At 42.9% G+C, this 12,470-nt stretch overlaps 1 protein-coding gene across 1 annotated transcript; it reads left to right on the top strand.

Moving 5' to 3' along the window:
* The first annotated feature begins 6,711 nt into the window (after positions 1–6,711).
* Positions 6,712–10,662, top strand: LOC140119367 (protein kinase C theta type-like). The gene is made up of 4 exons (XM_072138312.1): positions 6,712–7,156; positions 8,669–9,540; positions 9,676–9,712; positions 10,088–10,662. Exons 1-3 carry the CDS (start codon positions 6,869–6,871, stop codon positions 9,698–9,700), a joined length of 1,185 nt encoding a protein of 394 aa, XP_071994413.1. The 5' UTR covers positions 6,712–6,868; the 3' UTR covers positions 9,701–9,712; positions 10,088–10,662.
* Positions 10,663–12,470: the final 1,808 nt, after the last annotated feature.

Below are 12,470 nucleotides of genomic sequence, written 5' to 3' on the forward strand. Positions count from 1 at the left end.
ACTATGCTCCCATACTGATACTAGTGCCCCCAATAGTTGTCACTGTGCTCCTATACTGATACTAGTATCCACAATAGTTGTCATTGTGCCCATAATCCTGATACAAGTGCCCCAAATAGTGCCCCCATAATGATACTAGTGCGCCAAATAGTTGTCACTGTGCCTCCATATTGAGTCCCCACAACCGCCAGCTGATATGTGCTAAAACATTTGCAGATTTTTTTTGTTTGGATTTCTCGTCCCAGTGATCCTTTTAGACATCTAGCACTGGTTACATGTAAAAATTAGCTGTACAGCAGTCCGTTGCAAACAAATAACGGAACCAACATTAATGTGAGAGGGAATTTCAATTCCATGTGTGGGATTTCCTCATGCTGCGTGAACCTATTCTGATAGTTTTGTCAGGGTCTCTGCCCCACCAAGTATAGTGGTCATGCTTTGTATTGCAGCTCAGCTCCATTTAAATGTACAGCACCCATGTAATGAATGGACACAGAAGCCACACTCACCTGAGTGCTGCAAAGGCTTCAAGCTACCAGAGGGGCTAGATGCCACCCTCCAGCAATCTGAGTGTGACAGTGATACAGCGAGACGGGTGGGCATGCCAGGTGGCCAAAAATTAGTAGGAGCGTAGACAAACAGGGGCACAGCACCAACAGACAGCAGTGTGGGGGGCCGGGAGTGCCAGAGGAGGTAAGTACCGATTTATTTTTTTTCAACAGCCCCTAGCCCAGTGATGGCGAACCTTTTAGAGACCGAGTGCCCAAACTACCCAAGACCCACTTATTTATCGCAAAGTGCCAGCACAGAAATTTAATTTGTGATTTATACTCCCTGCTCTGTCTCAGCTTTTATTCATATCAGCCCCTGAGGTTACCAATAAAACAGAAAATAGAAGAAATTTGGATGATCATTGTACCTTCCCTCCAGGGTCTCATAAACAGGAATAATTGTCAGGACTGGAGCAGGCGCTACAATGATAATCCAGATCCCCCTCCACTCCTCCAGTAGTCCCAGGTTGAGCTGTCACATTAAAATATCTCTGTGCACAGCAAGTCCTGGGCTGTCTGGGACTGCAGGAAGATACCTGGAGTCCTCTCTGGTGATGGCCTGAGTGCCCACAGAAAGGGCTCTGAGTGCCACCTCTGGCACCCGTGCCATAGGTTCGCCACCACTGCCCCAGCCCCCCTCTAGAGTTTTTATCGTAGTCAGACACTCCCTTTAAGTGATTGTTTGGGGGAATGTCTGATAAAAAATGCGTTAAAACATTTTAGCCTTATTCAGACTCAACTGATAGCAGAACCGCTTTCCTTGCTGCAGAGTGCTATAAGAAATAAAGGTCCGCTTAGGTTCTGGCTGCTGTGGGCAACCAAGACAAGTTTTTGTTTTCATAATTCTCCTGATAGTGCCCCCATAAATTAGAATTTTACATTTGTGTTTCTACATCCAGAATTCTAGTCTCAGACTAAGACTGTGAAATCCACTGTATCCGTAACTTGGTAAAATACCAAGAAAAACAAATGTCTTGATTATTAGACTCTGGGAACCGTTCCTTGCTGTGACCTTACAATTAGGCTGGACTCACAAACAGAACTTAGGTCAGGTTTAAGTGGCAGCATTTTCGGTTACTCTTTTTCCCAGATAGTGCTAGACGTCTATAATAGTAAATGACTTTCTCTACAAACAGTGCATTTTTGTTCATGGTTTTTTTGTTTTGTTTTTTTGGTCCCTGTGTTCTTTTTCCCCCCAGCATTTACGCTATGTCCAACACTGAAAACCCAACACTTAAGAGGTGGATACAAAAGAAAGCAGAATGTAATTATTTTGCTTCCATCACATACAAATTTTTTTTTATCATATTGTGATTTCATAATAAACATTTAGAAAAAATCTTTATTTATATAGTGCCATCATATTCCACAGCGCTTTACCCATCATGGGGGACATATACAAAACAAAATATTACATCACAGAGTAATAAAATGGTCAAATGAAATAATAGGAATGGCGACCCTGTTCACAAGAGCTTATAATCTATAAGGTAGGGGGGGGGGTGGAGCAGAATTCAAACCCAAAGGCTTTCCATGCCAAAATAAACTGGTTCTTCAGTTTTTGAAGCTCCACCAACATATTCTGCAGCACTTTACAGATCATAGGGGACACATACAGGCAAAATAAGACATTAGAGAATAATAACATGGTCAGATGTAACAGGGGCTCTGCTTAGGAATTGATGTCTTCTCCTTTACTATCTGCCAGTTAGTCCATCTGCCATAGTGGATGGAGCTAACCCAGACATGTGATGCCATAATTAATAGAATCATCATTGATAAGTAAATGTTTTATTTTTTTTCTTTCAGAAAAAACTCAATTCACTGTGAAATGGAAAGATAAATATGTAGAATGTTTATTTTATTAAAGGAAATCTAACATCAAAAACCAGGGACACTTACTTATAGATCCAGGCACTGTGACTGTGGTGATCTTCTTATATTTGTTATAAATGGCCTCCTTTATTCTACAATCAACTTTTAAAATTATACTAACGAGCCAGGAAAGGGGTGGAAACCCCCTCAAATCAATAAATTGGATGAAAGCAATAGTATGTGCATAGAAGTTCTGGTTCCTATAATCTTCTGCAATAAGCTCTTCCTGTGCAACCTTCACTTCTATAATAATTTCATACTGTCTTACAGGACAAGTGTCCTACTAAATATAAGGGTGGCACGGTGTCTCAGTGGGTAGCATGTCTGCCTTGCAGCACTGGAGTCCTGGGTTCAAATCCCACCCAGGTCAAGATCTGCAAAGAGTTTGTCTGTTCTCTCTGTGTTTGCGTGGGTTTCCTCCAGGTCCTCCGGTTTCCACCCACACTCCAAAACATACTGTTAGGTTGTTTAGATTGTGAGCCCCATTGGGGACAGGGAGTGATTTGTCATGCTCTGTGTAAACTGTGTGTGCTATATAAAATAAAGAATTATTATAATATAGGGGAATTCGGTCTTTCTGTCCCCTATTCTCCTAATTGCTGTGTGTACCATTGATTAATCTTTCAGTATTTTATCCTCTATCCTGCAGATAGCAGATACATTTCTATCATGGTACAACTTTCCATCACTGTATGGTTCTATCAATATTTGCAATACCCTTATATTTCTTCATAGAGAATATTATTTATTTACCCTATTTTAGAATTGATTAAAAATTCAAATTCAGCATCAGAATTATAGCTACATTCATTGCTCCCTTCATAACTGCTGACAGTCAGCTGTGGGGTTGTTGATATTTTACAAATATTTTCTGCTTTTTTATCAGAACACACTAATTACAGAATAATTCCAATAGGAACATAGTAAGTTTTTTTTACAAACATTAGTATGACTGTATTGCAATAGTAAGTATAGTGGGACCTCTGCTGGACATGTTGGGCTTTGACTGCTCAGCTGTATCAGCTATTTTCCCTTCTTGTTACCTAAGAATGTAACTACAGGCGGTCCCCTACTTAAGAACACTCGACTTACATACGACCCCTAGTTACAAACGGACCTCTGGATGTTGGCAATTTATTGTACTTTAGTCCTAGGCTACAATAAACAGCTGTAACAGTTATCACAGGTGTCTGTAATGAAGCTTTATTGTTCATCCTGGTTCTTATGACAACCCAACATTTTTAAATCCAATTGTCACAGAGACCAAAAAAGTTCTGGCTGGGATTACAATGATAAAATATGCAGTTCCGACTTACATACAAATTCAACTTAAGAACAAACCTACAGACCCTATCTTGTATGTAACCCTGGGACTGCCTGTACGTGTTTTGTATAGCAATGTATGATTAACCCCTTAACGCTGAAGACACTTTTCACCTTCCTGACACGGCCCATTTTTTCAAATCTGCCCTGTGTTACTATAAGTGGTTATAACTTCGGAACGCTTTAACATATCCAAGTGATTTTAAAATTGTTTTCTCGTGACACATTGTACTTTATGTTAGTTGAAAAATTTTGGTGGTATGTTTTGCAGATGTATTACACTGTGTAATGTAACACACTGAGCATGATGCGCATGCTCAGTGTGTTATAGCCGGGTCCTGTCAGAAGGCAGGGACCCGGCAGCCGGAGGAGGATCGCGCAGCCCCGGGCACTGCGGGCACTGCGATCGGAAAAGCGGACCCCTCCGGTAAGCGCCGCGGGGGGGTCAGATTCACTTTAAATGCCCCTAACACACCACGGTCAGCGCGACCGCAGCGTGTTAGGGGTTAACACCCGCGAACGGAGAAATCTCCGATCGCGGGTGTTAGAAGCAGGTGTCTGGCTCCGTTCAGGAGCCGGGGCCAGAAGCATGACGTAATAGTACTGCATTTTGCAGGAACGCACCTCCCGCGATGCAGTACTATTACGTCAAATGTCGGGAAGGGGTTAAGAAACATAAAAAAGGATGGTAACTTAGTTGATATTTGTGTACTTATAGGAGTGAGGGCCCTGCTCACAAGAGCTTTCAGTCTATGAGGATGAGGGGGTGACACAAGAGCTTTCAGTCTATGAGGATGAGGGGGTGACACAAGAGCTTACAGTCTATGAGGATGAGGAGGTGACACAAGAACTTACAGTCTATGAGGATGAGGGGGTGACACAAGAGCTTACAGTCTATGAGGATGAAGGGGGTGACATAAGAGCTTTCAGTCTATGAGGATGAGGGGGTGACACAAGAGCTTACACTCTATGAGGATGAGAGGTGACACAAGAGCTTACAGTCTATGAGGATGAGGGGGTGACACAAGAGCTTACAGTCTATGAGGATGAGAGGTGACACAAGAGCTTACAGTCTATGAGGATGAGGGGGTGACACAAGAGCTTACAGTCTATAAGGATGAGGGGGTGACACAAGAGATTACAGTCTATGAGGATGAGGGGGTGACACAAGAGCTTACAGTCTATGTGGATGAGGGGGTGACACAAGAGCTTACACTCTATGAGGATGAGAGGGTGACACAAGAGCTTACAGTCTATGTGGATGAGGGGGTGACACAAGAGCTTTCAGTCTATGAGGATGAGGGGGTGACACAAGAGGTACAGTCTATGAGGATGAGGAGGTGACACAAGAGCTTACAGTCTATGAGGATGAGGGGGTGACACAAGAGCTTACAGTCTATGAGGATGAGGAGGTGACACAAGAGCTTACAGTCTATGAGGATGAGGGGGTGACACAAGAGCTTACGGTCTATGAGGATGAGGGGGTGACACAAGAGCTTACAGTCTATGAGGATGAGGGGGTGACACAAGAGCTTACAGTCTATGAGGATGAGGGGGTGACACAAGAGCTTACAGTCTGTGAGGATGAGGGGGTGACACAAGAGCTTACAGTCTATGAGGATAAGAGGGTGACACAAGATCTTAAAGTCTATGAGGAAGAATGGGGCGACACAAGAGAAAAAAAAGCTTATATGATGGCCCAGCCATTCTTAATGTGGGAAAGGAACAAAATCTAATATAATTAGAGATGAGCAAGTATACTCGTCCGAGCTTGATGCTCGTTCGAGTATTGGCATACTCGGAACGGCTCGTTGCTCGGAAGAGTATTTCCCCTGCTCGAGATCAAACATTTAATTAAGAAAAGACAGTGAAGAACAGTGAAGAATACAATGAAAACAGTGAACACAGGATCATTTAAGTGAAGAACACATTGAAAGAACACAGTGAAGAACACATTACAGACTGTAAAATGCATTACTGCAAGGGGGTGATCTCTATGTGCAGACAAGTGGATTAGAAAGCTTAATGGCAATGACATGAATGGTAGCTACTTGTAATAATTATAGCACCTAAGTCAATAAGAGTGATTGCCATCCTAGTAGGTCATCCTACGCCACTGCAAGTGGGAAACCTAATGTTCAGCTCTAATATTCCTGCTTGAAAAGTTCCAAAGCAATTGATCAAATAAGAAATTACTCACTAAGGGTTCATTCAGACGGCCGTCTGGGGAGGGGGGGGGGCACCATTCCGTGCCTACAGCGGCATGCAACGTGTGAATGATGCCTAAACCTAATTCCAGAGAACGCTTTATATGAAGGACTAATGAATGTATGAGTCTAATTAAACCCAATGGGGCAGATTTACTAAGGGCTTTGCTCCACTTTTCTGACAGACTTTGTACGTTCTTTTAGGTGTGAACTACTTGCACAGGTATTTAAGAAGTGTCTGCACCAAAAATGTGTTGCATGCAACCATTTTGTGTCGCAGCTGCATAAGCCACCATGGGACACAAATCAGGGGGCGTTTCGGCGCTCAGTCGGACCGTGCGCCTGATATAACTTGCAAAGTCTGTTGCACGCCCTATGTTAAAGGTGCACCACAAAAAAATTGGAGGTGCAGGGAAGTGACAGATTCATGATTTTCTTTTTAGTGAATGTGAGTAAATGTCTCTGGGTCAGCGCACACTATTCTCACTGTCTGGGAAGCTTTCCCCTGTTTCATGTCTATCTGCTGTCGGCTCTGTGCATCACTGCAGATATGTGGCTGGGAGTCCTAAAGGAGGCGATGACATCACTACAGTGGCCTAGAGCAGAAGGTGCGATATAGTGATGTCATTGCACCTCCTACTGCAGACTAACATGATAAAAAGTCGGGAAAAAAGAGAGGTAAGAATTATACAATACAATAATACATACAAATATACTAATTCCTCTGGAAACTGTACTGCCATGTCTGATGCCCACAGTATAGATGGCAGAGCAGGTACATGATCCTACTGGCAGGCAGGTGCCACCTGAGCATTCCGTGACCTCTGACCTGTGACCTGCACACGGCCAACTGTCAGTTACCTTCAACTGTCGAAGGCAGCGACTGGATTGGATTCTACTGGATTCCCAAAGATGGCGTCTACAGGACACAGAGAAAGCGAGAAGAAGAGGAAGAGAGAAGAAGAGATGAGGAAGAGAGAAGAGAAGAAGAGGAAGAGAGAAAAGGTGAAGAGGAAGAGAGAAGAGGACAGTGAGAGCGGATTGAAGATAAAGAGGAGAGGAGAGATTGCCGGATTATTAGAGGATGACGGGCCAAGACCGGGCAGCAGCCAGGACCCTGTAACATCAAGCCCCTACCCCGACTTCTATGTCTACCGCCTCACCATCCATCAGGTGCTGGGTAGGGGCGGCTTTGGGAAAGTAAGTGGCATCATTTCTTATTGGTTACATTTTGCCTTTGCCGTTAGTTTCTGTTAAGAGACATTTTTATCCAGTGAATGTCTAGAGCTGAGAATCTCCAGTAATATTTGTAGCCATATGTATGATATGTGGGGTCACACTGATATTGGGAAAGATACATTGTTATTGTTGTTATTTATTTGTTCCACAAAGGTCATATTATGCTTATAGTGATGTGTTCAGCGTTGTATTTGCTTCCTTCCGGTCCGCTCTTGGGTCTAATTGCTACCCATTGGATTAAATCCAATATCCATAGACAGTAGAGCAGCAAAGGCGCCTGTAAGGGGAAAGGGTCCAACACGGATCTTCTCCTGACAACGATTGCTGCATTTGGAGTCATCACTAGGGGGAGCTCTATTTAATATACATTTTTAGTTTCCATTGAGCAGAATAAAAGCTGTATTTTTCTATCCACTGAGCTCCCCCTAGTGGTGATTGTATGCAGAAAGTTTCATCATTAAGAGATGTATAAGAGACAATATTCATTGTTTTATGCCATTTGTCTTCTGTAAATACATTGAAAAATATCATAATCTGATTACGCTCCATTTTTATGAAGCATGAGGGTGAGATGGTTTAAGTGTGAGGTTTTAAATTTAAACTTTCTTGCTTTGTAAAGATATGACATGGAAAAGTATTCTTCAAGGAAGAGATTGGGGGATATTTATCAGGACCTCTGCGCACCGCCAGTGGCGCAGAGGCCCTGAAATAATCGCAAATGCTAGCTTATTGCTAGCTTTTGCGATTATTTTCCCCAATCCGCCACCTTCACGCCAGTGGGGCAGGAAGGGGCGTGGAGGGGGGGCGCAGCCGGCCGAGCGGGGGGCGCGGCCGGACGGGAGTGGGCCGGCGCGGGGCGTTACTGTCCCCGCGCCTGCGCACTCGCTGCTGCCGGCGACTTTTCAAACGTGAAAAGTCGCCGGTAGCGTCTTTTTCTACGCCAGACCCTGCCTGGCGTAGAATAAACGCTGTTCATCTGGCAGCCCGATACATCGAGAGGCAGAAGCCAGTTGATGTATCGGGATGCGAATTTGTAGCGGCGGGGCTATCATATGCTGGCGCACGAGCGCCAGCGTATGATAAATATCCCCCATTGTTTTAAATTGCTGGCAACAGATTTATTAAGAAAATGATAGCATAAACGGGTCCTCCGTTTTCCTCCCGCAATCCAAAACATACGGGTAGGTTGATTAGAAATGGACCGATTTGGCAACCTCTGTGCGGTGCTGCGCTTTCTTTGTGCGCTGTATAAAAAAAGGAATTATTATTATAATAGTACAGAGACTCTGACACCTGTATGACCATAGCCTGACTACCACCATTTTAAAGATTGTGCACTGGAAAGGCGAGCTGGTTGGTGCTTTATGTGAGCGGTGTACCGCACTGTCATAGCCAGAAGAAATGTCTGACCCCCAGCAGATCACTTATCTATGTAATAAATGTATAAGTATCTCCCCTTCCCATTCTCTTTAGGTGGTCCTGGCGTCATTCCCCGGCCGAAACACCTTCATGGCCGTGAAAGTTGTCCTCAAAACACCGGACAATACAGCAATGTTGATGAGAGAGCGACGGATACTCCAAAAAGCCCGAGAGTGCCCATTCCTATGCCACCTGTATGCCGCACATCAGTCTCAGCACGGGGCGTATTTCATCACGGAGTATCTGTCCGGCGGCAGCCTGCAGGCGTTAATCAGAATGTGCGGCAGCTTGAACATCGATAATGTGAGATTCTACACAGCAGAGATAGTATGTGGCCTCCAATTCCTCCATGGACACAACATCGTCCACAGAGATCTAAAGCCAGGAAACATCATGCTGGATAGAAGTGGGCACATCCGCATCATCGACCTGGGCCTTGCCCGCGATGGTGTCACCTCCTCCAATAAGACCCGTGGAGTGGTGGGCACAACCTGTTTTATGGCCCCAGAGGTGCTGCTGGATGAGGAATATGACGCAGCAGTTGACTGGTGGAGCCTGGGGATTGTTGTGTCCATAATGTCATCCGGATACTCCCCATTTTACTATGGGCCCATCAGGAGTGAGGCGGTCGAGTCCATCATCACCGAAATGCCAGAAATACCACCCTGGCTGGCCTCCGATTTAAAACATCTGATTAAAAACCTGCTGCGAAAAAATCCTGAGATGCGGCTGGGTGTGTCCGGTAACATCAGACACCATCCCTTCTTTGACAGCATTGGCTGGGAGGATCTTGAGGCCGGGAGAGCACAGCCCCCATTTACACCATTCAGGGCCGTTCTGAAGAACAAACACCTGCAGTGGCCGGGAGATGAAACACCTACTAACCCCGTGGCCGAATTCTCCTACATGTCACCTAGCTGGGCCCGGTAAGATCCTTCTCCTGTACAAAGTTTACATGTAATAGTCATTACTAACCTGATGTAGTCTCTTCCATAGTCCTCTCCCTCCTGTTCTTCATTATTATTGCTCCTAACAATTACTATGTCTCTGCTTATTCTTAGGATGATGGAGAGATCCAGATTGTAAGATCTATGACTGGTGAGTTCTCCATATATACATATCTAAGCACCTATTACAATATGTATATAGATATGAACTACAAGTAATATACAACAAATACACATTAAAACAAATTTTCCCAGAAGTTTATTTTAAAAAATTCCTCTAAATTACCTTCCATGCGTTTTTGGAGAATCTAGTAGATCAGTATTATCCCCTCTACTTTGGCTCCCTCATGGGCAGGACTAACAATACATATTATTGGCTAATACAGTTTTGAGCTTTTTACAGAAATTTCCACATTTATATATAAGGCACAAATCTCATAAGAATAAATATTTTCATGTTACATTAGTTCTCTTGTCTATATATGTACAAGTGGTAGAAGTAACATTTCCCTCTTGTGTCTTGTAGGATCCGCCCGTGCCACTGCCCAGACCTTAATGCCTCCTGTACCCACCTCTGCTGCTGTGTAAGACCTCGGCTCGCCTACAACATCCTCTCTATGACATCAGGTTGCTGTACATTTCCATCATGATGTTTCCTCGGTGCTTGGCTTCGATCCTCTGATATCCGGCAGCGTCTGACATCACTTCCCTCCTGAAGAAACGTCCGGCTCCTGGAGAGGCCTGTGTGTCCTGCTCAGCACAGGCCTGGTAAGTTACACACACTACACACACATAGATACACTGATAGACACTTAGATAGATGTAGGTATAGACACACACATACATATATAGGACAGGTGTAGATATTGGCTTTGGTCCTGGGAATTGTTCCGATCGCCATATTTGGGGTCAGGAAGGAATTTTTCCTCCTTGAGGAGCATTAGTTTGCTCATCAAGGAGGTTTTTGCCTTCCTCAGGATCATACAGAGCCATAAATAGGTATAGTATGATAGATTTACAATCCTAAAAAAATATAATTTACCGTATATACTCGAGTATAAGACGTCCCAAGTATAAGCCGAGGCCCCTATTTTTACCTGGCAAAACCTATATTTTTTTTACTCGAGTATAAGCCGAGTTTGGGTTTTTAGCACATTTTTTTTGTGCTAAAAAACTAGGCTTATACTCGAGTATATATGGTATATAGAAAAAATTAGAAAAGTAAAAATATAGATTTCCCCTCCCCCCTCATACTAGGATAAATAATGGCAGTTATAATATGGATAGTGTAGGTTAGATTAGTATTTGATCCTGGGAATTATTCTGACCCCCATATGTGGGGTTAGGAAGGAGTTTTTTGCCTTCCTCTGGATCAACTCAGCCATAAATAGTTTTAGTGCTAAAGCTCTTTAAATTATTATTAACTATTAATATAAATAAAATAAAGAATAACCCCACCCCGAAATAATAGGTGTAGTCTCATAATAATAATTTACATAGAAAATATTAGAGAAGTAAAAATGTAGACCCCCTCACACACTAGGTAAGATAATGTGGGTTATAAAGTGGATTGTGAAGATAAGTAATTATTAATTAATATAAATAAGAAAAAAAATCTTAAAATCTAAAAAAAAATAGGTGAAGTCTAATAATAATGATTTACATAGAAAATATTAGAGAAGTAAAAATATAGACCCCCTCACACACTAGATAAGATAACGTGGGTTATAGAGTGGATAGTGTAGGTAAGTAATTATTAATATAAATAACCAAAAAATCTCAAAATCTCAAAAAAATAGGTGTAGTCTAATAATAATGATTTACATAGAAAATATTAGAGAAGTAAAAATATAGACCCCCTCACACACTAGGTAAGATAATGTGGGTTATAAAGTGGATAGTGTAGGTAAGTAATTATTAATTAATATAAATAAGAAAAAAAATCTAAAAAAAAAATAGGTGTAGTCTAATAATAATGATTTACATAGAAAGTAAAAAATATAGACCCCCTCACACACTAGGTAAGATAATGTGGGTTATAAAGTGGATAGTGCAGCTAAGTACCGTATTTTTTGGATTATAAGAAAAAATCTTTCTTGCTAAGGTGAGCTATGTGTGTGAATAGCTGAGCTGTGTGTGTATAGGTGAGCTGGGTATGTGTGTTTATAGCTGCGCTGTATGTGTGTATAGCTGAGCTGTGTGTGTTGTGTGTATAGCTGGGATGTGTGTGTTTGTGTATAGCTAAGCTGTGTGTGTTGTGTGTATAGCTGAGCTATGTTTGTTGTGTGTATAGCTGTGCTGTGTGTGTTGTGTGTATAGCTGAGCTGTGTGTGTTGTGTGTATAGCTGAGCCGTGTGTGTTGTGTGTATAGCTGAGCTGTGTGTGTGTTGTGTGTGTATAGCTGAGCTGTGTGTGTGTATGTATAGCTGTGCTGTGTGTTGTGTGTATAGCTGAGCCGTGTGTGTTGTGTGTATAGCTGAGCTGTGTGTGTTATGTGTATAGCTGAGCTGTGTGTGTGTGTTGTGTGTAAAGCTGAGCTGAGTGTGTGTGTATAGCTGGGCTGTGTGTGTGTGTGTATAGGTGAGCTGTGTGTGTATAGCTAGCTGTGTGTGTTGTGTGTGTGTATAGCTGGGCTGTGTGTGTTGTGTGTGAGTGTATAGCTGAGCTGTGTTTGTGTATAGCTGAGCTGTGTGTGTCTATACCTGAGCTGTGTGTGTTGTGTGTGAGTGTATAGCTTAGCTGTGTGTATGTATAGCTGAGCTGTGTGTGTGTATAGCAGAGCTGTATGTGTTGTGTGTGTATAGCTGAGGTGTGTGTGTGTGTGTGTATGTATAGCTGAGCTGTGTGTGTGTGTATGTATAGCTGTGTGTGTGTGTGTAGCTGAGCTTTAGTGCGACCAACAGGGATAT

This window comes from Engystomops pustulosus, chromosome 2, assembly GCF_040894005.1.
Source record: "Engystomops pustulosus chromosome 2, aEngPut4.maternal, whole genome shotgun sequence".
In the NCBI taxonomy this organism is placed as follows: domain Eukaryota; kingdom Metazoa; phylum Chordata; class Amphibia; order Anura; family Leptodactylidae; genus Engystomops; species Engystomops pustulosus.

Excerpts from the sequence above, each read along its gene's own strand:
- LOC140119367 (XM_072138312.1), top strand. The coding sequence starts at position 6,869 with ATGGCGTCTACAGGACACAGAGAAAGCGAGAAGAAGAGGAAGAGAGAA. Across the intron at positions 7,157-8,668 it reads GTAGGGGCGGCTTTGGGAAA|GTGGTCCTGGCGTCATTCCC; the intron begins GTAAGTGGCATC and ends CATTCTCTTTAG. Across the intron at positions 9,541-9,675 it reads ATGTCACCTAGCTGGGCCCG|GATGATGGAGAGATCCAGAT; the intron begins GTAAGATCCTTC and ends GCTTATTCTTAG.